At 39.1% G+C, this 27,534-nt stretch overlaps 1 protein-coding gene across 3 annotated transcripts; it reads right to left on the bottom strand.

The window, feature by feature from the left end:
• Positions 1-442: 442 nt before the first annotated feature.
• On the bottom strand, positions 443-27,472 carry ABHD17B (abhydrolase domain containing 17B, depalmitoylase). 3 transcript variants are annotated; one of them, XM_068422528.1, is made up of 6 exons: positions 27,189-27,472; positions 26,018-26,043; positions 18,897-19,371; positions 9,724-9,903; positions 6,426-8,832; positions 443-1,653 (listed from the first exon to the last, which is right to left on the bottom strand). In XM_068422528.1, the coding sequence occupies exons 3-5, from the start codon at positions 19,361-19,363 to the stop codon at positions 8,613-8,615; spliced, it is 867 nt and encodes a 288-aa protein (XP_068278629.1). In that variant the 5' UTR covers positions 19,364-19,371; positions 26,018-26,043; positions 27,189-27,472; the 3' UTR covers positions 443-1,653; positions 6,426-8,612. The 3 variants fall into 3 exon arrangements, with proteins under 3 accessions (XP_068278629.1, XP_068278630.1, XP_068278628.1); XM_068422529.1 differs by lacking the exon at positions 26,018-26,043 and having other exon boundaries at positions 18,897-19,050; positions 19,138-19,371; XM_068422527.1 differs by lacking the exon at positions 26,018-26,043.
• Positions 27,473-27,534: the final 62 nt, after the last annotated feature.

Raw genomic sequence — 27,534 nt, 5'->3', positions numbered from 1 at the left:
TAAACAAATTTGCATACAAAAGATAAACAGATTTTAAAGGGCATAGGTTTGGCTGTACTCTTTAACATTTCTAGTTCTGTAATTTGGGATGGCAGTGGAATATGAGAAGATCTGACGACAGAGAGTACCCAGGTCTGCATGCTCTTCCTAAATAGCATCTCCGACTATCACTGTTGCAGCAGAATACTGGCACAGATGGACAATTTACCTGACACACTAGGGCACTTTTTTTAAGAGAATTAACTGCAAGGAAGACATTTACTGTGCATTAGTTGCTCATCTGTTTGCATGTTCTGACCCCTGTGCAAGTGTGACACAACTAAAGGAAAGAAGTATAAGTCACCCTGCATTTATGGTAGATAAGGTCACAGGGTTATTGCAGAAAAACTGACACATAAGAAATTCATATGTTTGCTTAAGTAAAAACTTTATTGTGCACCCATATCCTATTGCTCTACACGCAACCTATATAGTCCAGAAAGCTGCAATAATATAAAATTTAGACATGGAAAGAGATGTCTGTATGTTTCATGGAAGTCTAATGGAGTGGATCAGCTCCTGTCATCATAACAAAATTGCTTCTTTAATTAGACCTATGTAACAGGAAAAAACCCTCCATGAACCATAAAGGGGAAGCACAGAAAAGCACTGCAGCCAGTTAAATCATTCACCATGAATAAGAATCGAATCCTTGGCTATCACAAATGATCACACAATTTACTCCAATGAAACTATATAATTATACAACAGCTATATATCTAACAGTCTTCTGTGCACTTACAGTGGTACATGGAAATGTGTATATTTAAAAATATTAACCAAATATTTAAACAAACACACACCTATACCTTACTGATTCTTGATTACTTATAAAATCCAGTTGTTCACCGAAGTCACACAGTACTGATTACAATTCAGAACAAGTTCTAAAGTTTAAAGAAAAGAACAACAAAATTACTATTAAACACATACATTCTCATGGGTGGCCAATTCCTCACATACCACACACAGAAAAAGAGAGACAACTCGGCCCAGAAGAGCAGTTGAACACTGACAAAGCAATAATCAGAAATCAGTCGTAATACTTTGTTCACACATGAAAACTCTTGTTCACAGATGATTGTTTTTTACAGTAACTCCTCCCCAAACATCCATGTAAACCTGTTTATGCAAATTTCTGTAGAAAGCAAGCATGAGTGTCACAGACCAGTCATGGGCAAATACAATGCGATTTTGTTATTCATGATGTTAAAGAAAATTGGCAGAGTCGAGGTCTCTAGGTTTGCTGATTCTTTATTGAAACAACTCAGAGTTGGACTACCACCGCAGTGAATGGCATCTGACTCAAATTCACTATCAGTTTATACAGAAACTAATAAGTAGTTACATCACAAACTTCTCATGAGCTTCTGTTAAAAATTCACTAGCTATTTCAATTCCTCTTTCTTCCTTTGTCAAGAGTCCACAAAAGTCCATTGTCAAGAGTCCACAAAAGTCCATTCTTTTCCATTGGTTAGCTGACCTTTATGTTCTGGTTCCACTCCGGCTCCGGTTGACACCCCATCCTTAATGTTCTTGCTGTGATCAGTGTCCCGTCTTGATCCAGGTTGACCAGAGTCTGGTTTCCACTGCCAGCGTCTCCTAAGTATTAACCTAAAATAGATGAAGTCTATTTAGAACTTTGTTTCTATTAATGTTTATTTCTAAGTATCCTATATTTCTTTTAAGGTAAAGAAAAGGTTAACCATACATCCCCTTTACTAAAATCATCAGAAGGTAATACTTCTAGGCCTACTCCTGCTTAGCTACTCATTAAGCTTTGATTGATGATTTCTTCAGTCATAGGTCAGGATTACACAAGGAGCTTTGAGAACAATATTCATGGATTGTGAAAGCCCACCTGTGTTTATCAGATTGACTTATATTTATTATTCTATTCTTAATTCATGAGAACTTCTATAACAATTTATGTGAAAATTTCCACAAGACATGAACAATGCCTTATGTAAAATGTATCTCCTTACCATTAGTAAGTGACAATCTAGCATGACAGTAAGACATTGTAACAGCACTGTCTGAAATGATCATGGCTGAAGTTTAACATTTACCTTATCTGCACTATTCTGGAGGTGCCTCCAGGACGGCATATTCAGATTTGCCAGTCCTCATGGTTTTATCACGCTTTATGATATCATGTCTCTGAAGAGCTCTAGCTACTGACAAGTGAATCTCAACTTTTCCTTAAAACAGAACCCTCTAGCCTTTGTGACTATAAAGAAACACATAAAATATAGTCTATATATCATCCTAACTTTTAGAATTACTCCAACTCTTTTTGTTTAGTAATTACAAATGACAGAATGACAGGTTATGTATTACGCACCTGCTACGATGGGCAAAATGAGAGAGTGCTGGGTTCTACGACTACAGCAGAACAAGAACTCATACCAAGACCTTATTCTTCATCTATCCTCCTGTTCTGGCTCCAAGCATATGATCTGTGTTACACCACTTGAGTGGCCACAAAACCTGACACGTAGTGGCTTTTATTCAAGCTTGTTGCCAACTATAAATGACACTACAACATAAACAGAATTCTGGTAACTAAACCATGCAATACTTTGCCCTTCTCTGTATAGCATGCTACAAAAGAGTTGGCCAAATGCAAAATACAGAAGTAAACTATATATTTAGCACCATCACATGCCGTCTTGGGTAGCAGAAAAGTCTAAAAACCACAATGCCTCTTAGCAGCAGCAGATTTTGGTTTTATTACCCAAATCCCTCTGTGAATATGCTTCTAATGAACAAAAGCATTGCCATTAACATTGCCATTGCCATAACAAAATAGCACCATCTTGGGAGGCCATTTCAAACCAGTGACCAGCACAGTTCTGCTCGTGTTATAAACACTGTGCAGCATCTACCAAATGGACCTAGCAAACTTGATTAAAACTCAAGATTTTGGGCAAAATCACAACGCACCATATATGCCTCCAAATCAGTAATGCTCTGAAAAGCTGCTGGTGATTTAAAGTCCACACTCTCCTTGCTCTCCTTAGGGTGGCTTACAACCCTTTTACATTTAAAGTATACTTTGACTGTATGATCTTTAAAAGCAGAAGACTTTCCCAACCAAGGATCTTTGCAATGCTTAAGATGCTTGAGAAAGGCTTGTACCGCTGTTACGTGTCTTTGAGGTACGAGATGAGTTACTGATCAAATGACTTAAAACGCTGTTCTAGCTTAAGACTTATTTGGATCTTTGGTATAATTATGTTTCAGAACAATATAGTAAATCCACTGTTTACCTGACTCCAGAAGAAAACTTTGGGAAAAAATATGTGTAGCTTTGTAGTTTTGGAAGAAAAAACGTCCCACTATGACAGCCTGATTCCATTCATATGGATATACCCTATGCTAGGTATATTCTAGGAAGAGACAGGGCACAGCTACCTATTTGAGATGCACATAGCTTCTAGCATAACAGGAAGGTAAATTGACTCTCATCTTCAATAATCTCTTCTATGTGCTCTCTTCAGTGCTGAAGGTTAGAAAACTATTTGTCCTCTGTAGGCAAAAAAATAAAATGAGACATTAAAATTACAACCATTTGTACGATGCCTCATCTGCCAACCACAACAGCTCTTTTAGTCAACAAAACCCTTTTGAGGTTTTCTAATTATTTTGAAATAGATTATTAGACTACAATACCTTATTAATACCTCTAGGGAAAAGCTGATGCTGAGATACTTTAAGGTTGGCCCCTTCCTCACTGGCAGAGTAATCAGTTTTTAAGAACACTGCTTTTACGCTATCCTCTTTCTTTAAACATCTTCCTTGCCATTTTACCAGAAATATGCTAGAATTTTACTTCCTTTCACAGAAACAAAGAGCAAGAAGTCTTACCTGAGACACAAAAGAAATTTTTTTTTAAAAAAGGAAGAAGGTATAGTGTAGAATTTATTATCATTATACAATGGAATTTCTTCACAGGGAAACATTGTTTCTTTTTATGGCTGTTTTACAATTAATACGCTCTCAACGCAAATTCATTAAGAAGTTCAATATGTTAAGAGTTCTAAGGCTATTTCATGCTGGAATTTCAATCTGGTGCTACTTTAGGTTTTCACCCTAACTTTTAACAATCTAGAGTCAAATGTTACCTGAACTGTTTAAGTGAAGGGGAACAAGCCTGATGTACAGTCAGTAGCTCATGAAAAACTTTTTTTTCTGTATCCAATAAGAATATAAACAACTTTTTGTTTTTCTTTTACAAACACTATTCAAGCGAAGTAGAATAAGCTTTCTCAACCAATTTAATAAAACAACCTGAAAGAACCCTTCCTCTGTTCAGTCTCCTCTACTGCTTGCCAAGCACATAGGATAATAGTAGTTGTGAATGCAACATTTGCACCATTGAGAATGTTTAAGACATCTTTCAAGCACTTTTTCTCTTTTCATGATAGCACGCCTATACTTCATGTCTAGCTTTTCAATCTTTCTTTTATAGTAGGGTAGCAACGTGATCTCCAATGACAGTGTCTGTGGTATAAATTTTGGTATTAAAGTCAATCTCAGCAACAGCACCTCAAACAGTGATGGTCTAAGGATTAAGAGATAAAGGGCTTTTTCCATAGCTGTCTTTTTGTTGCTGCAAAATAAACCATCAAAAGTAGGGAGCACTAAATGAAGATAATTCTTGTAACTCAACAGTCTCCACTTCTGAGCTGCTGTGTGGTGATGGCACACAAGTATGTGTAGTGCCAACCATCTAAAGGATTTGCATGCCATATTTCACAAAAACACAGAATGGCTGAGGTTGAAATGGACCCCTTGAGATCATCTAGTCCAACTCTTGTGCTCAGAGCAGGGTCAGATACAGCAGGTTGCCCAGGGCTGTGCTCAGCTGGGTTCTGAATATCTGTAAAGATGGGACCTCCACAGCCAGTTCCAGTGTTTGACCACCCTTACATAAAAAAAAAAAAGTTGGTTTCTGGTATTCAGATCAGATTTCCTGGTTTTCAGTGTGTGCTCATTGCCTCTTGTCATCTCAGTGGGCAGAACTGGGGAAAGTCTAGCTCTCTCCACTCCCTCCCCCCATCAGGTATTCACACATAGAGTTAAGATCCTCCTGAACTTTTTCTTCTCCACAGTGAACAGCCCCAGCTCTCTCAGCCTCTCTTCCTATGACAGATGCACCAGTTTTTCAGTCATAGCTGTGACCCTGCACTGGACTTGGTCCAGTACATCCATACCTTCCTTACGCAGGAGAGCCCAGAACTAGACCCAGCACTCCAGATGCATCTCTGCTCACAGTGCTGAGTGGAGGAGAAGGATCACTTCCCTTCACCTGCTGGCAAGTCTCTAACGCAGCCTAGGATGCTGTCGGTCTTCTTTGCTGTAAGGGTGCATTGTGGGCTCATGGTCAGCTTCTTGTCCACCAGGGTCCCCAACTCTTTTTCTGCAAAACTGCTTTCAAGTGATCAGCCCCCAACTTACACAGGATGTTTTCCCCTCTGGTTCTGAAACACTATTTTCCTTATTTTTGTCTTTAAGTTATTAACAATGCCTACTGTATAGTGAGAAAAATTTGTATCTGTAGGACCTGGAAATTTCCACAGTGAGAGGTACCAAGTAGCTAGCCCTGTTGCACAATGTCATCCAATTAAAAGAGCCCAAAAGTAAACATACAATTTTTTTTTCACTAAAAAAGGCTTGAAAAGGAAAGCAAGTTTTAAATCAGTCAGAAAGAGTAGCTAACTGAACATACAGTAGAATTCTTTGCTGTCACAAGCAGACAATAAAGAGAGGGGAGGTTTGTTTTTGTTGTGGGTTTGTTTTTTTTTTTTTTTTGGTGCAGCTGGGAATGTAAAACACCAAAACATGTCCCAAGACCCCACCTTTAGAAGGCAATATCATATTTTACATAAAGCTGTTTTTAAAGTTGATTTGCTGAGGTTTCCAGAACTGAAAGAGACAGTTGACTGTCAAGTATTTGTCCTTTAAAGATAAAAAAAGGAACGAGACCATGGGGTTCACAAAATGCCCTTTTCTTTTTCTCTAAAATACAGACATTGTCTTATTAATGAATGCTCAATCAACTCTTATTTATCATGAGACAATAGCATTTATAACATAAAACAACAGCCCATTGTCAATTTCACCAAAATGATGGTTTAAAGACAACTACCATGTCAAATGTTTTCCTCCTAGCTGCAATAGCTCAGAGTTGCTTTTGGTCCATAACCAGTTTGTTGCCATAATACAATTCTCAATACAAGCTAGGCTATGCCTAAAACCAATTTTAATTCCTTCAGTAAACAACTTGTCTGAAAAATCCAGATGTAAAACACAAATCAGAACAAACTGGCTATAATTAACCATGCATAAGTGGTCCCAAAGAGACCAGAACCTTTACTCACCAGCGTAATCCAGCACAGCTGCATCTACTGAAGACAGCACTGTTAGTCAGGTCTTTTGTTCAGCTTCAACAAAAAAACAGAAACAAAAGCAGCAAAAATGCTACCTTTTCTGTCTTTTCAATTACAGGGTGCCATAATATTCCCTAGCACAATCAGATAGTTCTTGTGATGACATTAATCATTTATCTGCAATTCGCAGTACTATCAGCCAATCTGTATCACTTATCATTGCAGTTCTACTTTATTTGTGAATTTCTGAAGTGGACTCTCAAAAGCACTTCATCACAAAGAAAGCACTTAGACACTTAATGGTAACTATTTCAATCTAAATCAGAGATAGTGGCTGGGAAGTAGTAAGAAAATGAAATCAAATTGTGTATACAGTACAATGTAATAAAGCCAAGTTACATATCTATTTAAGCACAATTCCAATGGCAAAAATATTGGATTAGGGTGAAAATCTTTAAATCTAATATTATTGTGGCTGAATACTAATCTGAAGTTCAAAATACATGGAAGCATACTTGACCAAAAAGACAAAGAAAAACCCAGTTGCCTGAGAACAAATTCAAATTTCTTTCTATTTGTTTAACAATCCAAAGAGCACAAGATAAGAAGTCACTGATGAAATAGTTCTGCAGCAGAAAATCTGTATGCTGAACCATAGAAAGAAGCAAGATGAGGCATGGGGGTGGAAGGGTGACCAGAACAGTAGTTGCTGATAAAGAAATGTGCTAACAATTCATAACAATGGGTTACTCCTTTAGTTCTCAGATTTCCTAGAGTAAATGAGGAGTTGCTTATTATTTTGATATTGTAAGCAACTGTTGCTATTTGTTTTTTTAAAAAAAGAAAGGAAGAACAGCAAGTGTGTGGAATATTGTTTACTGTTAATCAACACATCTTAGCCAAAGTTTTCACAATACTTGAAGCTGCATTTAAGTATACAATAGTCTCAATCACAAAAACCAAGCAGAACAGTTAAACTATATAAGGTCTTAAAATCAGAAGCACAGTGTGTATTCTTGGAATATTACTTTGTTTACAAATAGGCTACATATAAGTAAGTTTATTTTTCATAGTTTTATTCAAGCAAAATGCATTCAAGGGAAAGGCAACTTACAAAGTTTGTTTTACTATGAGTTAATAGAAAAATGTCATCATTCTCTTCTTGCCCCTCCCCCACCCCATCCAGGTGCGATTAATAAAATTTCCATACAATACTCAAAAACCAATAAGCTTTTACGTTAAACATTCAAAAGTAAGCCAATTAGACAACTGCAAACTTGCAAATTGTTTATTACAAAGTTGGATAAACTTCCAGGTTCTTTCTAATGAAATATTGCATGTCTATGCAATCAATGTTTAAAACTACATTGTGCACAAAGCCTTCTAGGTCCTGAAAGTCTTACTAGTTTCAATGAAAGTACTTAGTGGCCTCAGTAGCAATCATGTGAATGATATTTACGTTACAACAATGAGAACTTGCAGCATTATTTTGGCAAGATTAGGACTGCTGAGAAGACGAGTGGGTAAATTTGTTTAACATTATAGGTAAGGGACAACACAAGAAAAAAACAACTAAAGTAAGACTAAGCCCAAAAGATATGAAAAATATGGAAAGAGAGATCTATTTTCACCCCTTCCCCTATAACAGGGCATGGGTCATTTCCAGTGACTGTCTATTCTTATTACATACCTTAGTATTTGCTCAAATGTCATGGCTATTGCATTTTTACAAAACAACTGCTTAGAAGTCTGGTTTTTAATTTACACCTGTGCAACAGAGTAAGTCACAGTACATTTTGAGATGTTTAAAAAATATTTATAAACTTGTTTTTGATATGCTAAAGCATTTGGCAACACTTTTACAGCATTTGATTTTCTATAATTAAAATTTCATACAGTACTCCTTGTGATTTTTTTTTTTTTGTACATCTAAGAAGAAAAAAAAAACCTCACACAACGTAATATGAACTGCCAAGCTTGACTGCGTGATCATGTAATTCCAGTTTATAATACTGGCATTCAAACCTTCATTAATTATGTTGACAAATCATTACCTGTACATTTAATGAAGGCAACCAAGATGATTTGAAAACACAACCTTCAGGTTTTATGTTATGTATTTATCAAGGCTTTCAGTTCTGCAGTGAAATGAAAAAGCATGTAAATATACAAAGAAAATTACAAATTCACCAGCTCCTGTGACACAAACTGTTTTAATCTTTCAAGGTACTGTCCATAGAGTTCCACATCATTATGGCCCGCTCCTTCTACCCACAGTGGTTCTACAGGTCTCTGGCAACGCTCAAATAATGCTAGGCCATGTGAAAAGTCAATTACTTCATCTTCAGTTCCATGGATTATTAACACAGGAGATGTTATTTTAGAAATTTTGTCAATGCTGTAAGAAAAAGATTACATCTATGAAGACAGTGAGCTTTATTAAATCTTTTTGAAGGACCAGACTGTTAATTTCACTTTTTAATTACACATTGTAGTTTTAACAATTTAATTCTAAAGTTGTTTAAAATCATTAGAAAACTAGATCTTATCAACACCCTGGAAACCATTACAGTAGCATATGTAAAGCCACACAGAAAGGAAAAACACTACTGGGAACTATTAGGATCGAATAACAGAGCAATCCATCTAAAAGTGGTATTCATTACCACGTTCACTTCAAAAAATCAAAGTCACTGGACTAATGAAAATATTACTTCAGAGTTTTTCAGTAAAAAAGTGCTTGTCAGAAGTGAAAAAACTTTAGCACTTGAAGTTTGACCATCTATGGGGAAAGAAAGTTGTTGGAGTTAGATGCTCAAAATACAAATAATTCTTTGAGACAAGTGTACCAGTTTGTAATGGCCAACTATTGGCATAGTTCTGAAATACGACAGAATTTTTCTTCAGTTCAGGTCTACCTAGTTTTCCAGTCTGCTACTTACAGAAACTTACGCAAAAGACTCTGTTCAGTTACCCAGATTAACAATTCACTGGACTAGAACTGTTTGGTAGAATTAGTGATATTAGGGGTTACACACAGGAAAACTAATCACTTCTTTAACAGATACCCACTGAAGTGATTAGAGATGTGAAAAACCTAGAAGATTTACAAAGTTCTGTAAACTTCAAGTCAAATGTTCCTCATTGTTATTCACTCTGATTTTTCTCCAACTTTTTTTTTAAACCTTTGAAATAAATTTCAGAGAATATGCCATATTACTTGTTTCTCTAGTCTAAAACTTCTGTAATAGAGAAAAATGCATGCAGAATAAAAAATTCTGTAACTTACTTTGGGAATGCATCAAAGCAATAAGTCTTCTTCGTATCAGGAAAAGCTACTCGCATTCCTGAGGTCAGTGGAGAATGAAGAATTACAGCAGCACTTTCATACCTAGCAGCAAGATCCACAGATGGTACTGTTCCTATGCTCTGGCCATATATAATCACATTTTCAGGGCGGATTCCATACCTAGAAAATTAAAAATGTCAACAAAAGTGGCATATAAAGTGAAACAGATCAAACCACAAATACACAGCAAGTCAAAAAAAGCATTTCTGAAGATGAAAATTTCCTGAAGAGGACAAACTATGAAACAGGAGCTGACAGAAGAACAAGCAAGTATAGTCTATAACATTCCTGACTTCAAGGGGCAACTATTTACTCTGTATTTGCAGTAATTTTTTTTGCCTTATATGCCTGAATAATACTAAAATATGGGTTTATTTTTTAAAATATGGATATGTGAATACAGTTGTGACTTGTATACTAGTTGAAAGCCTTTACTGGTAAGTCTAGTGGTCCTACAACAGAAAACTTATTAGAGCCTTACTATCAATATGGTTATCATCAAGTAAAGCATAGTCAAATCTGCAAAAATTTGGTCAGCTTTACTCTTCTGATACCTTATGAAAACTGCAAGTGGTAACATTGCTCAGCAATTTAGTGGGACCTAAAGCATGCCAGACAGTGGTCAGAATATCATGCATTCTATGTAATAGCTGAGATGCTTCTTTCTTATCACAGTTGATTTGACATGCAAGCTAGGAAGAGGAATACCCAACCTAATCCACAGTTAAGACAGTCCCATGAGCACTACAAAATTAAAGTCAAAGCCTCCCTCCTAGGAATATGAAACCACTCACTTTTTCTGTAGTCAAACAGAAAAAAGTAAACAAAAGTCATGAAACTTTTGTTTTCTGAGGTAAACAAGAGAGTCATGAAACATCTAGTTAATAAAAGTCAGATCTAATATATTTTTCTGCATTAGTGTCGATACAAACAGCAGCTGGTTCCCAAGTAACACAGGAAAAGCCTCTAAGCAGAACATTATGCTGGCAAGAACAGCGCCCAAAGCAGAAGTGAGCTGCTGATACATTGATCCATACTAACAAAGTACTCTTAGTACAGGTTCAGACTGCAAAAGTTTATGTATCTGGGTACCTTTAATTTATCTGGGAAAGGAAGTACTTAAATAGGAAGAGATACTGTACTGCATTACCAAACAAAAAACCCAGTCAAAAAACCCAACAAACATTGTTCTCATGTATTATCAGAAGCTTGTTCAGCTTTCTGACTTAGAGCAGACAAGCCTAACACCACTGTGGAACAGCATGAGGTAAGTTTAATGCCTGCAAACTGACTATAATCCTAAAAGGTCTGACAAGTGCAACCATTACATCTTCTAGAACAAATGCATGCATCTTTTCTGTCACAGCTAGATAACAACGCCCATACCCACAAGGGAGTTCTCAAATTAGTACATTTTGCGTACCTCCAGTAAAGCCACGGAAACAGAGGTAATGAAAAATTGTCCAGTATCCTATACATATGGTTGAAGAACCGCATGGTAACTGTGTAGATCACCAAACACTAAAATTAGTAAAGTCTGAAGACCTCATAATCAGCAACATTAGGAAAAAAGATGTTTCACATGTACCAAGACACTCAAATTACCAACCAACAAAAACCAAAAATCCACAAGCACATTTCAATAAGCCAGAAAACATGTCCTGTGTGTAACATCAGTATGTAATAAACAATTTAAAAAAACCCAGGAAGATTTCAAGGAAAACAAAATCACATTTAAGTATTACTAAAATGTAAGTATCACTAGTAGAACTCATTAGGCACCCCAACAAGCTTTCTAAATTGGGGCTAAAATCCACTGTTCACAGCTAACGTGGTCTATTTAACTATTCATGTATTTATTTAAATTGTGTTCTGTTAGAGTGATATATAAAAAGATGTAAAAGTATTAGCACACGCACATTCACAGAATCTATCTGTATCATGTCTACTTAATTACTATTAGCATTTCCTAGAAAGAGTTTCTAGGATCACAATGAAATTCAGAGTTCCAAAACACTAAGGCTCAATCATCAGCCTGGAACTACAGGCAAGCCTTCCACCTCACAACAGTTCTCTGAGAATAAAAAAATTCAAAACATTCTGATTAGCAAAGATTTTTCTCAAAATTCCAACATAAAACAATACAATAAATTAACGTATTGAAACCAAAACAAATGTAACGTCTTTGCTATTTCTGTCTCTCTTCTGAAACACCTGAGAACAGCCTAGCACCTATCCTTTTACAATTAATCTCCCAATTCAAAATAATTGAAATCATACTTGTGTATTCTGAAAGTACAGTATGACCTTCTATCCCTTTCATACAATCTGAACAAAACTCACGTTAATACCTGACACTCTGCATCATTAGTATGGCACGGAGTTTGCACAGTACATTATGACATAACATAGTTCTCAAATAAAAAAACCTTGCAAATTATCACACTCAACGTTTCCTTAGATACTGAGTTTTACAAGATGCAGGCCATTGCACAGAAATTTAAAGTGAAACTTAAAAGTATATTTTGGAGCATATATTCTTCTCTTCTCTTTCTCATTATTCTTCCCTCTATTTTTCCTTCAGCCTAAAGATAGCTAAATATTAACTACAAAAAGTAATCCAAGAAAAGAATTTACTATATTTTGATTAAAGTAATCCTTCCTCCATCACAGCCAGATTGCCTTCACAGCACCTACCAGAAACTATTTGTTTTGCAGTCTGGAAACTAAAACAGTGAAGCCAATCAACAGAAGCAGTGGTTCAAAGTAGTTAGACTTTTGAATATCCTAGCTTGAAAACAAAACAAAGCAAGAAGCTTGGAAACCAGAGAACAACATCTGCTCTGTCTCCAGTCTCCCCTTTTCTCTTGAGCAGGTTTCTGAAAAGCTCAGGGAAAAAGGAAGAGCCCAGCTGTCCCTCAGTTCCTCTCTCCCCAAAGTACCACTTTCCAATTTCAGAATGGAAGAATTCTTGAACAGATAACTGTTGGTAAGTTCCCTAGTCATACAATTCATCTTCTCATCCTTTTGACAGTCCTGTAAACTCCAAGAAGTTTGGTGGAAAATTATTAGTTGACTACATACCTGGTCTCCCAAATGAGAAAGTGTCAGATCAAGAGCAGAAGTGGCAGTAATACTGTTCTTTTAATCAGTGCCTTAGAATTACATGCTATCCTGAGGAAGGGGAACGTGAGAATTACAGCGCCACATGCTGTAAGTAGCTGTTCTGGTGACAAGAGCTCAAAGACATGCTGTAAAAACTGCTGATACCTTTGAAAGCTCATTATGTTGATCATAGGAGTAATGTAAACACTGTTGTCTACTTAAGTAATCTTAGATAACTGGTGTCAGAAAACACAGGCCTTCAGTTTGTTGGTGGTGGTAATGGTGGGGGTTGTTATTTTTGGGTTGTTTTTTAAGCCGTAATCACCAGAAAAGACCTTGGAACCAAATCTTTGAAGTAGCTGTGCACAGATGTACCTTTTCAGAGAAAACACTCTTCCTCAGGAACAACTTATTGTGGACTAAATCTGGAATAACATTTAGATAGATATTTTCCACAGTTTAAAGGTTGCCCACAGCATTTTCTTTCCCACAGCAACTGAGATTTCAATTCCTTTCAACACCCGATTGATCCTTCATGTTCACACACCTAAGGTCTACCTGCCTGGAAAGCAGATGGAACTTGAAGAGCAGTTTTTACATAGTACTAAATGTACTTCCATTGACATAAGCTTGCTAGCTTCCACACAGAGTGTCTGAGCACGCACAAACTTCTGCCCTTTCATCACACTAAAGGTACAGGTTAATGTCACTAGGAAGCTAAGCTATCGCCAAACAGAAGAGAAGCACTTTCCTATTTGCACCTTCAGCCACATGTTGCCCCTCATTGGGCTTCATTGACTTGTTTAGGAAACTAAATTAATCTCTTCTGGGAGTAGGGGAGCAACTACTTTTCTGCTCCTTTGTGCTGGCGGTCTGCAGAGACAGGCAAGAAATGACATGCCACTGGTGCGTTAAAGGAAGGAGCAAGCCAATAAATCATTGTAACTGTACCATCAAACTACTCCCTAGAATCAGGGCCCAAGCTACACAGGGCGACTAATGAAGCCAGTATCTTCTTCTGCAAGCCTGCATATGCTGATCAGATACAGATGGTCCTGAACGCTCCTGCCTGATCTTTTCAGCTTCTGACAGGAAAAGAAGAACTGCTAAACAGCAACGAAACATTCTTTTTTTCCCTTTGTGACAAACTCCACAATGTGCTGCAGCAGAAAGTCTTTCATTGTTTCCATTATACTTCTGTCTCTGTAACAAGACCTTTTTACTAAACGCTTAACTTAGTGGCAGTTTACCTCTTTTCTGCCCCTCCCTCCTCCTTTTCTTCTTTTCACAGAATCATAGAACAGTTTGTGTTGGAAGATGATCTAGTCCAGCCCTCTGCCTACAGGGGCACAGGCAGGGATATCTTTCACTAAAGCAGGTTGCTCAAAGCCCTGTTCGACCTTACCTTGAACACTTTAATTGGATATACATCACACATCACTTACACTGGACATTCATCATATTATATACTTTCATTGGATATACATCACATCACCATGATGTGCAATATCCAAACCACAAAATGCATGCCTGGCTGTAACGAGTGGGTTTTGGTTTTGGTCTTTTTTAAGCTTCAGTTACGTTTAACAACCAAACACCAGCTGAAATTACCATACTACACTTGCAGGCTCTTAGAGTATTTGCCATTTTGCCCTTGATATACCTAAAGGAGACAGAAAGCAATTTATCTTTTTACTTCTGAGCTACTGCAGTTAATCTAGACGACTTGCTCACTTTACAATAAGAATAAATTATCAGTAAAATCAGCCTTAGGAGGGTGCATTTTCAATAGTACCTCTCAGGCTCACACTAATGAAGAGGTGCAATAGATGCTCCAGAGAGGCTACTGTTTGTGAAGCTATTGCAACACATGCATCTAACCAACGGACAGCAGTGCTTGGGGGACAAGGAACAAGGGGAACATCCTGAGGGAATTTTCAATGCACATTTCAGAACCATTTGTCATCGTGCAAGTAACACACGAAATTACAGCTGCAAATTGCAGAACATGAAGGCCATGAACATCCTCCACACCTGTAAGTATCAACATTCCAGGCCATGAATAAAATTCGTGTGCATACAGCTCTTCCTCAACTCAGATGCACATTCTCCTTGTATACATAACATACAGCATTGCTGGAAGAAAAAGGGAACTATGTTTTATGAGAGGCAAGCCCACTAACCATGCATGTAGTAATCAACAAACTGCACCTCCTCTGCCTCTCTCATGATGGTTCGGCCTTTTCGAAACATTACAATGCTACTGGTATGTTTGTTTTATTGGTAAGATTTCTCTTGATGATAAACTGAGCTACTTTTCGCTATCAATTTAAATAAAAGCTTAATTTCTCTCCAAATATACAAAGTTAAGGCACTTAATTTTCTAGGAAAAAAAACCCAAACTACTTTTGAATGAAAAAAAATATGTAATTTGTTAATTCTCAAAAGAACACTTTCAGCCAACATCAAAATAGATTTTATATTATTCCTATATTTGGCTGTTCAAATTATGGCATTCTGTCCACTTTGACACATCAGTCTGATGGTGGGATTCACCCTTCAATTTTTCAATTATTATTGAAACAATCATGAGTCCATGATAAGCAACAATGAAAAGGCTTTTTGGCTTCTTAAAGGTAAATCTGGTCATGAGGCAACTCTGGCAAGTCTTCAGGTTTCTGAATGAGTGCCACTCACCCTGCATTTGCCTGGGGCTGGTTAAACCTTTCCACCCTGCTAGCGTGTCATCAAAGGCCTTCAGAGACCAGGACAGTAGAAAATAGGTGTATCCCAAAATGACTCCTGGCATTTCAACACTTTGTAGCTATGATGGTCAAAAAAAGAATGTCCTCACTTGCAGCTTTTATATAGTCCCATGCACATGAAAATGCAATAATGTGCAACTTTCCCAAACATGATGGCAGTGAATCACCTTGCCTTCTTCCAGTCAGAATCCACATGGATAGCTACTGCTTCCTATTAAAATACTCAAAGCAGGTAAAGAATAGGGACACAATTCAAAATCTGCATCTGCTGTTCACCTCTTCTGATCTGCTGACAAATTAGCTTTCTGTATTCATTTACATGAATAATAATATTCACATACCCTTACCGCAGCCACTTTGAAGAAAGTGATGTTGGACCAACCTCACCATTACCCTCAATACTAGTTCCAGACTATTTCACCCCAGGTCTCCAGTCCCCACGGCACAGTTGTGCCAATATACAGATGGCCATCTGGATTGTCCTTCCAAGATATAAAACTTAATACACTAAACATCTCCACCACAAGCAGCTGTGTTGACTGTAGAATGAAGTCCATATCAGCATTTCAATTACCCCAGAAACACCTTTTAATGTTGGATTCTGCGATCCCTTTTCTCAGAACAGGGAATGCAGGCAGCTGTGGGTGACTGTGATCAACCTCCAACAAAAGTAATTTCTCCATTCTTCTCTTTGTCCCATCACAATCTGTGAGGCACAGTTTAAAGTCTAGTATTCCTTTCTTCTCTGATCCCATCAACACGTATTTCAAAGGAGTTACAGCTATACTTACATCTATCCTGCAAACCATCCGCTGAATTAATTTGTTTTTGCAGAACACTTATATTATAAAACATTCAAAATGGTGCCAGTGTAACACTGACAGAACAGGCTATGCCAGAAAAGTGAATCAATGCTGCAGCAAATGCTCAAAGGCTCCATTCTAGTCCAGATATTCATCAAGTATTTAAACACAGCTGAGCACTGTCTCAGGGCTCAAGAGAATACCATGGACTGGTAATCAAACTGTGAGCCAGTATATCCAGAGTCATGTGCTGAACTTCTCCCTGCTACATTCAGCATTCAGATACAAGAACAAGACCAGCTCTGCCAATTGGAAAGTTGCTGAAAGTACCACAGTGAAACTAGTAATACCAACCACTTTTTAAGCAACGGAAAAAATTCAGTTGACATTTGGGAAATCCACAAGCTGGGCAGACCAATCCAAGCTCTATCCACTCTACAGAATTACTTATTTCTAAATCAGGTTTTGACACAAAAAATAGACAGCCAATGGGACTGAGGTGAGGTCCTTTCTGAATGGAAGAGGGAAAAGCAGATAGATGGAGAATGTATTTAGAGTTCCCCCGACAATGTCTGTTCATCAAAGGGCATGTTCAGATGGGATATTATAATGAACAATCTTACTTGATTAGGGAAGGTACACTATGCACTGCTCAAGAATGGAGACGAGAATTCAAGTTGCAATCACATTTCCTTTTAGGTCTTCAATGAGAAATTCATCAGAGACAATAATTACAAATTAGTTCATAAAACAGAGCCTATAAACTAACATAAACAACTAAGTTTCACCATCTAGTTCTCTTCCATTTTCTGGTACGTTTAAACAATTCGGACTGTCTTCCACATTGTTCACAAAACATGTTTTTGGTCAATGTTACTGGGTATTTCACCAAGTGGCTACCTTCCAGATCACCTATCAACTACAAACCACAGTCACCAGTGCACCTGTTGCAGCTCTTGGCTTACAGAACAGATGTCTAGTTATATCTCAGCTTTCCACTGCAATCAAAAGAAATGCCAAAACCTAATCTAACAACACAGTATGCATGTTTTTGAATATATGAGGCTATATACCTGTCCCCTCTGGTTGTATGACATTTACGATAACAAGCGTTCCCCCTACTTTAATATACAAACAAAATATACTTCTTTAAAAAGAAGTATCACACCTTTGTTATAATGTAAAAGAAAAGAAAGACAATACGTGTATTTAAAACACTGAAAAGGGATAATCTGCTCCAAAGTAATAGGAAAGTAGTCAATATTACATGCATCAAGTTCTAAATTCACTGCGACAACCACCAGGCTCCAGGATTTAGTGTCTTTACACATCTCCTTGCACTAAGTCACATCCCTGATATTATTAAACAGTATGCTCAAGTTGCAATGATCGAACCGTAACATGCTGCTCTACATTAAATTCAGGTTTTCACAGCTTTTTGCTGCAAAGTACACAATATGATGGGAGTTCCTTTGGTGAACATCTATTCTTATGATCGCATAGTATTTTTAAAAAATAATCTTTTTGTAGTTTGGGTACTTGTAACACAAGAAGAAAATTACTCTAAATGCAACAAACCATGGTGAAAAAAGCTCTAAAATTTAAGAAGTGGGTATTCAGTGCTGCATTTATTTGGCGTCTGGGATTCTTACCTGTATCAGAGAATGCCTCCAGAGTCTTTCATCTTACTGTTTTATCTCCGTAAAACCAGAGGCTTAGAACACAGAAAGTGCCAAAACAACATCCTTGCAATTTGCATTTTTTCCTTGTCCAGTTTTAATCTATTTGAGCTGACACCACTGATTCAAATTCCTGGGTTTTGTTCCCACCATAATGTATTTATTACACAGATCAATTACAACCTCTCCCACACATCATATTTTGCTAAGATAAAAATATATTTTTGCTTTATATAGAAAGCTATCTTTAGAAATGCTGTAGCTGCTAGTCTGAATTCTGAAACAAAGGTAGTTTGAACACCATACAGAAATCCAAATAGAGTCTGACCAAATCCTCTTATAACAGCTTTTCCACTACAAATAAAGCAGGTAATGGAATTATCTGAAAAAACAACGTGCACTTTCTCTCACCCACATCACACCAGTGGCTCAGTTACTGAGGTATCAATTATTACAGGTTTTTCTTATCTTCCGAGATTTCCAACGGAGAAGATCCCAAACTGTGACAATAAGGATTATCTTCTAATCATTCAAGACTGAAACATACCTTATTAAATTTGCTCCCATTTCAATTTTTCTAGTATATCAGTATTATATACTAATCCTGCTCAATATTGACAATGCCTTCAGCGCAAGGCACCAACAATTAGCTTGGATATGAAATCACTAATCCTAAAATACAGCATTTCTGTTTAAACTACGATTAAGTACAACCATTTGAAATGCATGCTATAAAAGAAAAATGGCAACTAATGTCTTACCTTGTCCTAAGAGCCACCCAAGCAGCATCAATGTCAGCATACAGATTCTTCTCTGTTGGTTTCCCAGAACTTGCACCATATCCAGAATAATCATATGAGAATATGTTGCAATTAATCCGTGAACCCAGTCCTATGTAAAAGCTGCTCATCTGACCTAGGTCAACAGCATTTCCATGTGAGAAGAGCAAAGTATACTTGGCGTTAGGCGAGCAACGCACAAACATACAGGCAATCCTGTTACCTTTACTTGTTCTAGTCATGAAGCACTCAATAGCGTCTTTTTCTCTAGAAGAATACTGCCAGTCTGCTCGCTCAGAGAGATGTAAAGTCCAGTGACTACCACTCTCATCGCACATCAGTGTGTACGTGGGATCAGGAGGTAAGAATGCCAGTTTGGAGGCAATTTTCCCTGGGCATGGTGGACAACAGAACAGGCAACACAGTTCACTAAAGGAAAGATTATTCATCTTCTAGTCTGAAACAGGAAAAGAGAATGGTATCAGTTTCTAGTTACAATCCTATATAAAAACAAGAATAAAGAAAAACTCATGGAAAATGTAAACTTAAACTCCCTAGACGATAATACATAATTTTAGTGGAAATATTTAACAAAACATAGATTTAAATATATATGTACATTTCTATATAACAGCTTATTAGATAGTATTAGTTACTCTAGAATAATATTATTAAAGAAGAGTGATAACTCTAAAGCCCTGCCAGATATTAAAACTAAAATATTATTACCTAGGGAAAACACAAGCATGAGTTTTGGAGTTTCTTTGGAGGAAATTAAGTCCTCTTAAGTCATTAAGAGAAGTGTTCATCCCATTGACAAATACATATGTTATAAAGAACAATTAAAATACATTGCAGTGTTTGCAGGATACTAATGCTATGCAGATCTCTGCAGTCAAAAATCACTACAGCGTTTCCTAAATACAGAGAATATGTATTGCGATCATGAGTTACGGGCTCCTGCAAGCAGTATCAGCAGTATGAAAGGTGCATGAAGGTCACAACTTGGAAGGCAAACCAAGATGCTTCTGCTGGCTTAGCAAACACGGTAGACCTTCAGTACAACAAATCCAGCCATGAGCTCTTCCTCGCTTCACATACTGGCTGACATAAACGTTTCCAAACCCTTCAAAGACATTATTTGCTAAGGTTTCCTGTAGTGCACATAGGAATTGGTATTATACTAACGATATGACTTTTTATTACGTGCTTTAACAAAAACATCCCAAAACAAATGCTCTGTCACAGATATTTGGCCAATCAATATAATCTATACTACCAATTCAAAGTATTAGTTAACAGAGTAGAGGGAGAAAAAAAGTACACACACATACACCTAAGGCAAGCTAGGTAAAGATACAGTTGCCCTGAAAAAGCACGCATTGTGTCCTCTTAATTTACAGCAGGTAGAAGGGATGGGGGGAAAAAAATCCTTTGTTGTGACAATACTTTTTTTCAGAGGTAAGAAGAGTGATGAAACCTGACAAGAGTCATGCTGGAAACCAGCACACCAAAGATAAGCATTTACACTACTTTCCTTGTGTTAAGGCATCTGACACTTCATCTCAACTTAAACAACTTTTCCATCCCAAACCTACCTACACGTCTCGAGTTCAGTTCCTGCCAGGTCACTGCGAGCAGAAACACTCTTACAGTTTCATGTACCAGCTTTGACTGCTAGATCCAAGTTTACAAACAGGAACAAAACAAGCTGATTTCTGATGCCTGCAGTCCCATGTCAGAAATACTTGCATAATCCAGCAATAAAATCTTACTGCTAACTACAATACTTGGTGATATTTAGATCATATTTCAAAATTTGTCTTCCAACTTGTATACAAGCATAGTTTTCATGCCTGTATAAATTTCTCTTTAGAAAAGCTTCAAGGACACTGCTGTAAGAACTGTTGAATATAGATCACAGAACAACTGCCCATATTTTGGATGTGTGAATGGTCTTTTCCCTGTGGTAGAGTATGAACACATACTTCATACAATGCCACATAGAGTATTCTGGTAGAGTAGTAAACACAGGCAGAGCAAGACAGCCCAATAAACAGCATAAGCATTCTTGGAATACTACTCCTCTTTGTAGGGCACAAGCCCCATTTTTTTTGCCAAGGCTGCTACAGCCAAGTGCTTTCACCCGGAGCCTGTAATTTTCTTCAAAATAGAGGGAAATCACAGACTCTTAGACATGGGTGACAAATACTATCAATTTAGAGATGGTATGAAGGGTGTACTGATCACCTCCCACAAAAAGGTAGATTGTCTCTTAAACAAAGATCCTGAATAAATGATCATATTTCTACCAGCTAAAGAAACAACAACCTCATATATTTATGTAATCAGCCCAAGTAGTCACTCTAATTTGGAATAGCTCATCTGTTCCCTGTCAGGTGATATTATCTGGACATTAAGTTGCAAGTCAGGACAAGAAGTGGAAGAGGACTATGGAAGAGGTCTAGGGATTTGCAGAAGGCTTGGGCTGTCTTGTGCACAGGAAAAACTCAATATTTTTTTTTTTCCTTCTTTACCTCCCTTACAGCTGTGAGCACCAAAGGAGCCACTTCTTTCACCTCTACTTAGAAAGTTCACGTTCACAGCCCAGAGAAACTGCTGTGATGCCTCAACAGGCTTTTTTGCAAGAGGTGCTTATGACCACTGGGTCATAATTCAACCACACTTCTATTTCTACCAGAAACTATTAAACTGATCTGTTCTGAGTAAGTTTTCCCACCTTTTCAGAAAAGCTGAAGCCCAAAGCTAGAGACTACAATTTATTTTGTAGTGGATGGGGGGATAAATATTATTTTACATGAAAAATTTAGAAGAATATGTACCTCCAAAAGTGAGGTATAAATAACTTGTTCTGCCCAGGAACAGCAGATTGCACATACAACGATCGCTACAGAATTTCTTACTTGCTTCCCAATGCACTTGTCAGAAAGAATTAAAACAGGAGTTTACATTATTTATAACTATTAACAGCCCAGCAACGCTGCAAATATGATCTCACTCAGAAAATACTTGCTATTTGTCACAGTCATTTCAGAAGACTGGAAGGTGGCCTGTGGAATTCACACACACGGCAGTACTTCAGTAACCATAGTTAATCAGCTGAGGTGGTACTATGCCCCAAGATAGCTTAAATGTGCTAAAAAGGCGCTGTTGCCACATGTGGCAAATGACTTATGCCGAAGACCATGGCTAAAGTACTGTTTTTCCCTATACTAGACTGTAATGTAGACTTTATATAATGTCCATTTAATCCAATGGAAACTCTGTCTACTGAAACGAATGATGCAGATTCCAGAGTTGTCCTCCATTTAAATGATGGCTCACAACAAATCTTTTCTTTGAAACAAATACTTGCTACTTTCTTTACTCAGAAGACCCAAGAAAAACAGCAGATCCCTAGCACCATCAACTGAACAAATCTGACACAAAACACCTACTGTACTTCCTCAGGAGGATACCTTCAACTAAATGCAAACAATGTTTCCATTATACTGAAACTGGTTCATCATTCATTGTATTTACATGAGTGTGTTCTTAACCTCCGGTTCTGGAATGGAAACAGGATGTGAGAGAGTCCCCAGGGTATAAAGAGTGATATCAGAATTACTCTGTAAAAGTTCAACTGAATCAGCATTTCAGCCTAGTAGTTATCCACCAGATGTCATTATTTAACTTCAACTGAACAGGCACTATCTTCCCTCAAAAGGTATATTGCTCAGATACTTCAATGAGGGACTAAACTTAATGTTACCCCCTCAATAGTGGTTTTTTTAATGTTCTTAAGTTAGAAAACATGTAACATGGTTTCCTAATGATTCACTCAGCTAGACATCATTACGGTAAAAATTAAAAGAAAAGTCACAAAACCCACTTCATTTAGAATCCCTCAGCCTTGGTAAAAGCTTTGGAGATCAACAGTCGGAAGAGACCAATTATTTTATTAAGTCTAAAATATAACTCATGGAAAGTGAACAAAGTACCACAAGTGAAGTTGCATTAAAAATGCAACGGCAACGGGAGAGGTGCCTGAGGACTGGAGGAAAGCGAATGTCACTCCAGTCTTCAAAAAGGGCAAGAAGGAGGACCCGGGTAACTATAGACCGGTCAGCCTCACCTCCATCCCCGGAAAGGTCATGGAACAACTTGTTCTTGGTGCTGTCTCTAGGCACATCAAGGATAGGGGGATCATTAGGGGCACTCAGCACGGCTTCACCAAGGGGAAGTCATGCTTAACCAACTTGATAGCCTTTTATGAGGACATAACCCGGGGGATAGATGATGGTAAAGCTGTGGATGTGGTCTATCTCGATTTCAGTAAAGCGTTTGACACGGTCTCCCACAGCATCCTCGCAGCTAAACTGAGGAAGTGTGGTCTGGATGGTCGGGTAGTGAGGTGGATTGTGAACTGGTTGAAGGAAAGAAGCCAGAGAGTGGTGGTCAATGGGACAGAGTCCAGTTGGAGGTCTGTGTCTAGCAGAGTCCCTCAAGGGTCGGTACTGGGACCAGTTCTATTCAATATATTCATTATATTGACTTGGATGAGGGAATAGAGTGCACTGTCAGCAAGTTCGCTGATGACACAAAACTGGGAGGAGTGGCTGACGCACCGGAAGGCTGAGCAGCCATTCAGAGAGACCTGGACAGGCTGGAGAGTTGGGTGGGGAGAAATTTAATGAAATATAACAAGGGCAAGTGTAGAGTCCTGCATCTGGGCAAGAACAACCCCATGTACCAGTACAAGTTGGGGACAGACCTGTTGGAGAGCAGCGTAGGGGAAAGGGACCTGGGGGTCCTAGTGGACAACAGGATGACCATGAGCCAGCAGTGTGCCCTTGTGGCCAAGAAGGCCAATGGCATCCTGGGGTGTATTAGAAGGGGTGTGGTCAGCAGGTCGAGAGAGGTTCTCCTCCCCCTCTACTCTGCCTTGGTGAGGCCGCATCTGGAATATTGTGTCCAGTTCTGGGCACCTCAGTTCAAGAAGGACAGGGAACTGCTAGAGAGAGTCCAGCGCAGAGCCATGAAGATGATTAAGGGGGTGGAACATCTCCCTTATGAGGAGAGGCTGAGGGAGCTGGGTCTCTTTAGCTTAGAGAAGAGGAGACTGAGGGGTGACCTCATTAATGTTTATAAATATGTAAAGGGCAAGTGTCATGAGGATGGAGCCAGGCTCTTCTCAGTGACATCCCTTGACAGGACAAGGGGCAATGGGTGCAAGCTGGAACACAGGAGGTTCCGCATAAATGAGGAAAAACTTCTTTACGGTGAGGGTGACCGAACACTGGAACAGGCTGCCCAGAGAGGTTGTGGAGTCTCCTTCTCTGGAGACATTCAAAACTCGCCTGGACGTGTTCCTGTGTGATATGGTCTAGGTAATCCTGCTCCAGCAGGGGGATTGGACTAGATGATCTTTCGAGGTCCCTTCCAATCCCTAACATTCTGTGATTCTGTGATTCTGTGAAAAATCACTCTAATAACAAATGGTCTTGATGTATGTTATATCTGGACTCTTACTGAAATCGGGGTAAAACCAACACAAACAAAACAACAAACTACCTTAAGCATACAGTTCCACAAGTACAGATGAATAACTTTAATGGGACTCGTTTGCCTAAGATGTGTTGTGAGTACCTAAGTTACAGTCTAACACCTTCTGAGCATACATGATGTAAATCTCTGTGCTCATTACAGTAGCATCATCAGAAGCAGAGATCAACACATCCCAATAACATAAATATTTCACCTTCTATTTGTCATTTCAGTACTAATAAAGAAGCTAGTACTGTTCTGCAAACAACAAAAAGAATATAATGAGAGAAAAAAATTATATCCTTTAAAATTATACTGCATTTTTCATATAAATTAAGTAGGAAAATTCTGTGGAAAAAACTGTGGAAAACTGATAAACTTCTACTATTGCACCAAGAAAGGCTAAGAAATAAAACAGACCCAAGTGGCATCACCCATCCCTTCTGGGACGGCTTTTAAGTTTCACAAAACAATCTTGCCTTCCTTTTATCTCTTTAACTCTCTTATGAATAAAAAAGTAACACAGAAAATTACAAATGTAAAACTGCCCACAGGCAGTAATTTCAATCCATTCTTCAGCAATTAACCTTTTCATTAAGGGTGATAGAAAAGGGGGGGAAAAGTCTATCTAATCTGAAAGAACACCTCAAACATTTATCTTGTGATTCCTGTGATAACACAAATATAGTTCTTTCATATAAGCAATTATTCCTGTCCTCCCTCTGAAAATCATAACAAGACAGTGGCTCCTATTATTCATGTCTGTGAGTACTTCACTACATATTAGCCTCAAAAGCCCAACCCTTGCAAACACTTATCTAGAAATCTTATATTTACATTAAATATAAATTATTCTAATTGTGTATTTAAATTCAATTACCTATTCCATAGGAACTATTCACAAGAACAAAGTCAAACTACAGCTGCTGGTTTGTAAATTTTAGTGGTGCTCTAACTGTAACAGGCATGATATTCAAATTGTTGGGGTTTTCTGTTTGTTTGTGTGGTTTTTTTAAATCATCGTTTTTCATTAGAGTTTCTTATTTCAGCAGTATATAAAGTAGTTTCTGTCACCCTTTCATTGAACACAACGCAATGAAAACTTGAGTTTAAGCCACTACCGAAACAGTCATATTTATTTCAACATCTGCACCATGTTAAAAATGGAACAGAAAGGTATGAACATCCTTCAACTACTTCAACAGTTAAAGCACGAAAATATTTAGTGGAAAAAAAAAAATCAGTGTGCAACTAAATATTATATAAAAGGATAAAACTAACAGAATTATTAAGAAAGAATACACAGTAGGTCCAGAAAAGAACACAGAGGAAATCTATTCAATAATGAAAAAGCCATACCAAGAAATACCGTAAAGTAACTCCAAGGTAGTTTTCAAAGAGCAAAACAACTTACATAAAAACAGAGAAGCCTGACAGGACCAAAACTTCATTTTGGTTAGTTTGATTATAAACAAATAAACAGCTTCACTATTCTCACAAATTCTAGCAATATTATATAGAGACATTATTCTTCTTCTTGTGGTTACTTCACATACCTCAAAACCTAATGGCATCTCAAAACCTAATGAAAAAAAGAAAGAAAACACAGGAAACACGAAGTGAAAAATCTAGCCGCTCCTTCTCACCTAAAGGACAAACCAACCCTCTGAAGATCCCAGATAGACAACTGTGGCATTAACTCGGATTATATAATGTTTTGCATGCTCCAAGCAAGACTCTGCACCACGGAACTGCTCTGCTAAACCCATCTGCACGCTGACAGGCGCTGAAGCCCTCAGTTGTATTTCAGCCACATCAATCTGGTGCTTCGCTGCACCAGTCGGTCAATCACTCATAAGAAGATATGCTTTTAAAACCACTCTACACTCAGATGGTACTATTTTGGTTTCTGCAGTCATGTATTTTTTCTAGCTACCTTCTGGCCAAATACTTTAAACTTTTAAATTAGTAATCTCTGAGAGCATTTTTAAGGCCAGTGTCAGTCCCACCATCAGCAGCAGAAGCTGAAGAAATACATTAAATCAGGCTCGCGAGAATTAAACGAACTCTTCAGGTGTCTGTATCTAAAAAGGACTTCGCAGAAGTCAACAACGCTGATACAGAGGCACTATTTAGACCCGCTAAAACCTAGAATTTAACAAGAGCTTAAAAAGCCAGCGCGCCCGTTTCCCCAACAAAGGCGCCCGCGGCAGGATCAGGGAGAGGGGAGCCCCGGCACAGACCGCCCGCCGCGCCCCGGGCCCTCTGAGGCAGGCGACACCCCTCCCGCGGCGCCGGGGGCTGCAGGGCGGAGGCCCCCCAAGCTCACAGCCGGGACTCGGGCGGGGGGGGTGTCGCGGGGCCGCCACCCCCCTTCCCGGTTCGGATCGGAGGGTCGAACCGCCGCCTCCCTCACGGAGGAAAAGCCGGTGCCTACCGCGGCCCTTCCGCCTGCCCCCGCCACAGCCCCGGGAGCGGGGGCCGCCATACGCCTGCCGCAGACGGAGGAGAAGGGCCGCGGGTAGGTGAGGAGGGAAGAGAAACGGCCGGACCCGCCGAGGGGCCAACTCAACTTGCCGCCACACCTGGGAAGCGGATCCTCGAACCGCAACCTCGCCGCCGGCGCCCCGCCGGGGCCGCACCGGCTGCTCCCCACCACCCCTTCACCCCCTCAACGCAACTCGCACCTCCCGGCCTCGCCGCTGCCGGGGGGTGGACAGCCCGTACCTGCGCCTGGCGCTCCGCTCGGCGGCGGCGGAGCGCGCGCGGCCCCGCACTCTCTCAACCGCCGCCGCTCAGCGCCGGGCCGGCGGGGGGAGGGGTGCCGGTTCTGCTGAGTAACGGCGCGGCGGCGGCGGGCGGCTGTCAGCGGCCCGGCCCCGGCCGGCGCCCGCAGCTGCGCAGCCGCGCTCCACGGTAGAGAACGCGCGGTCCCTGGAAAGCTGCTCTCCGCGCGGCCTAGGCGAGCAGCGCCGGCCTCGCCTCGCCGACCGACTGCATCGGACCGAGCGGCTGCCTGAGCGGCCCAGGGGGCGGTGGGGCGGGGCGGGGCGGGACCAGCCGCCGGCTGCCG

This window comes from Nyctibius grandis, chromosome Z, assembly GCF_013368605.1.
Source record: "Nyctibius grandis isolate bNycGra1 chromosome Z, bNycGra1.pri, whole genome shotgun sequence".
Classification (NCBI taxonomy): Eukaryota; Metazoa; Chordata; class Aves; order Nyctibiiformes; family Nyctibiidae; genus Nyctibius; species Nyctibius grandis.
The sequence above is the reverse complement of the archived record's forward strand: the minus strand, read 5'-3'. Positions and strand labels throughout refer to the sequence as shown.

Coding starts and splice junctions, on each gene's coding strand:
- ABHD17B (XM_068422528.1), bottom strand. CDS start 19,363: ATGAATAATCTTTCCTTTAGTGAACTGTGTTGCCTGTTCTGTTGTCCA. Junction 9,904..18,896: donor TGGGTGGCTCTTAGGACAAG/GTAAGACATTAG, acceptor TTAATTTTCTAG/GTATGGAATCCGCCCTGAAA. Junction 8,833..9,723: donor TGCTTTGATGCATTCCCAAA/GTAAGTTACAGA, acceptor TTTTTCTTACAG/CATTGACAAAATTTCTAAAA.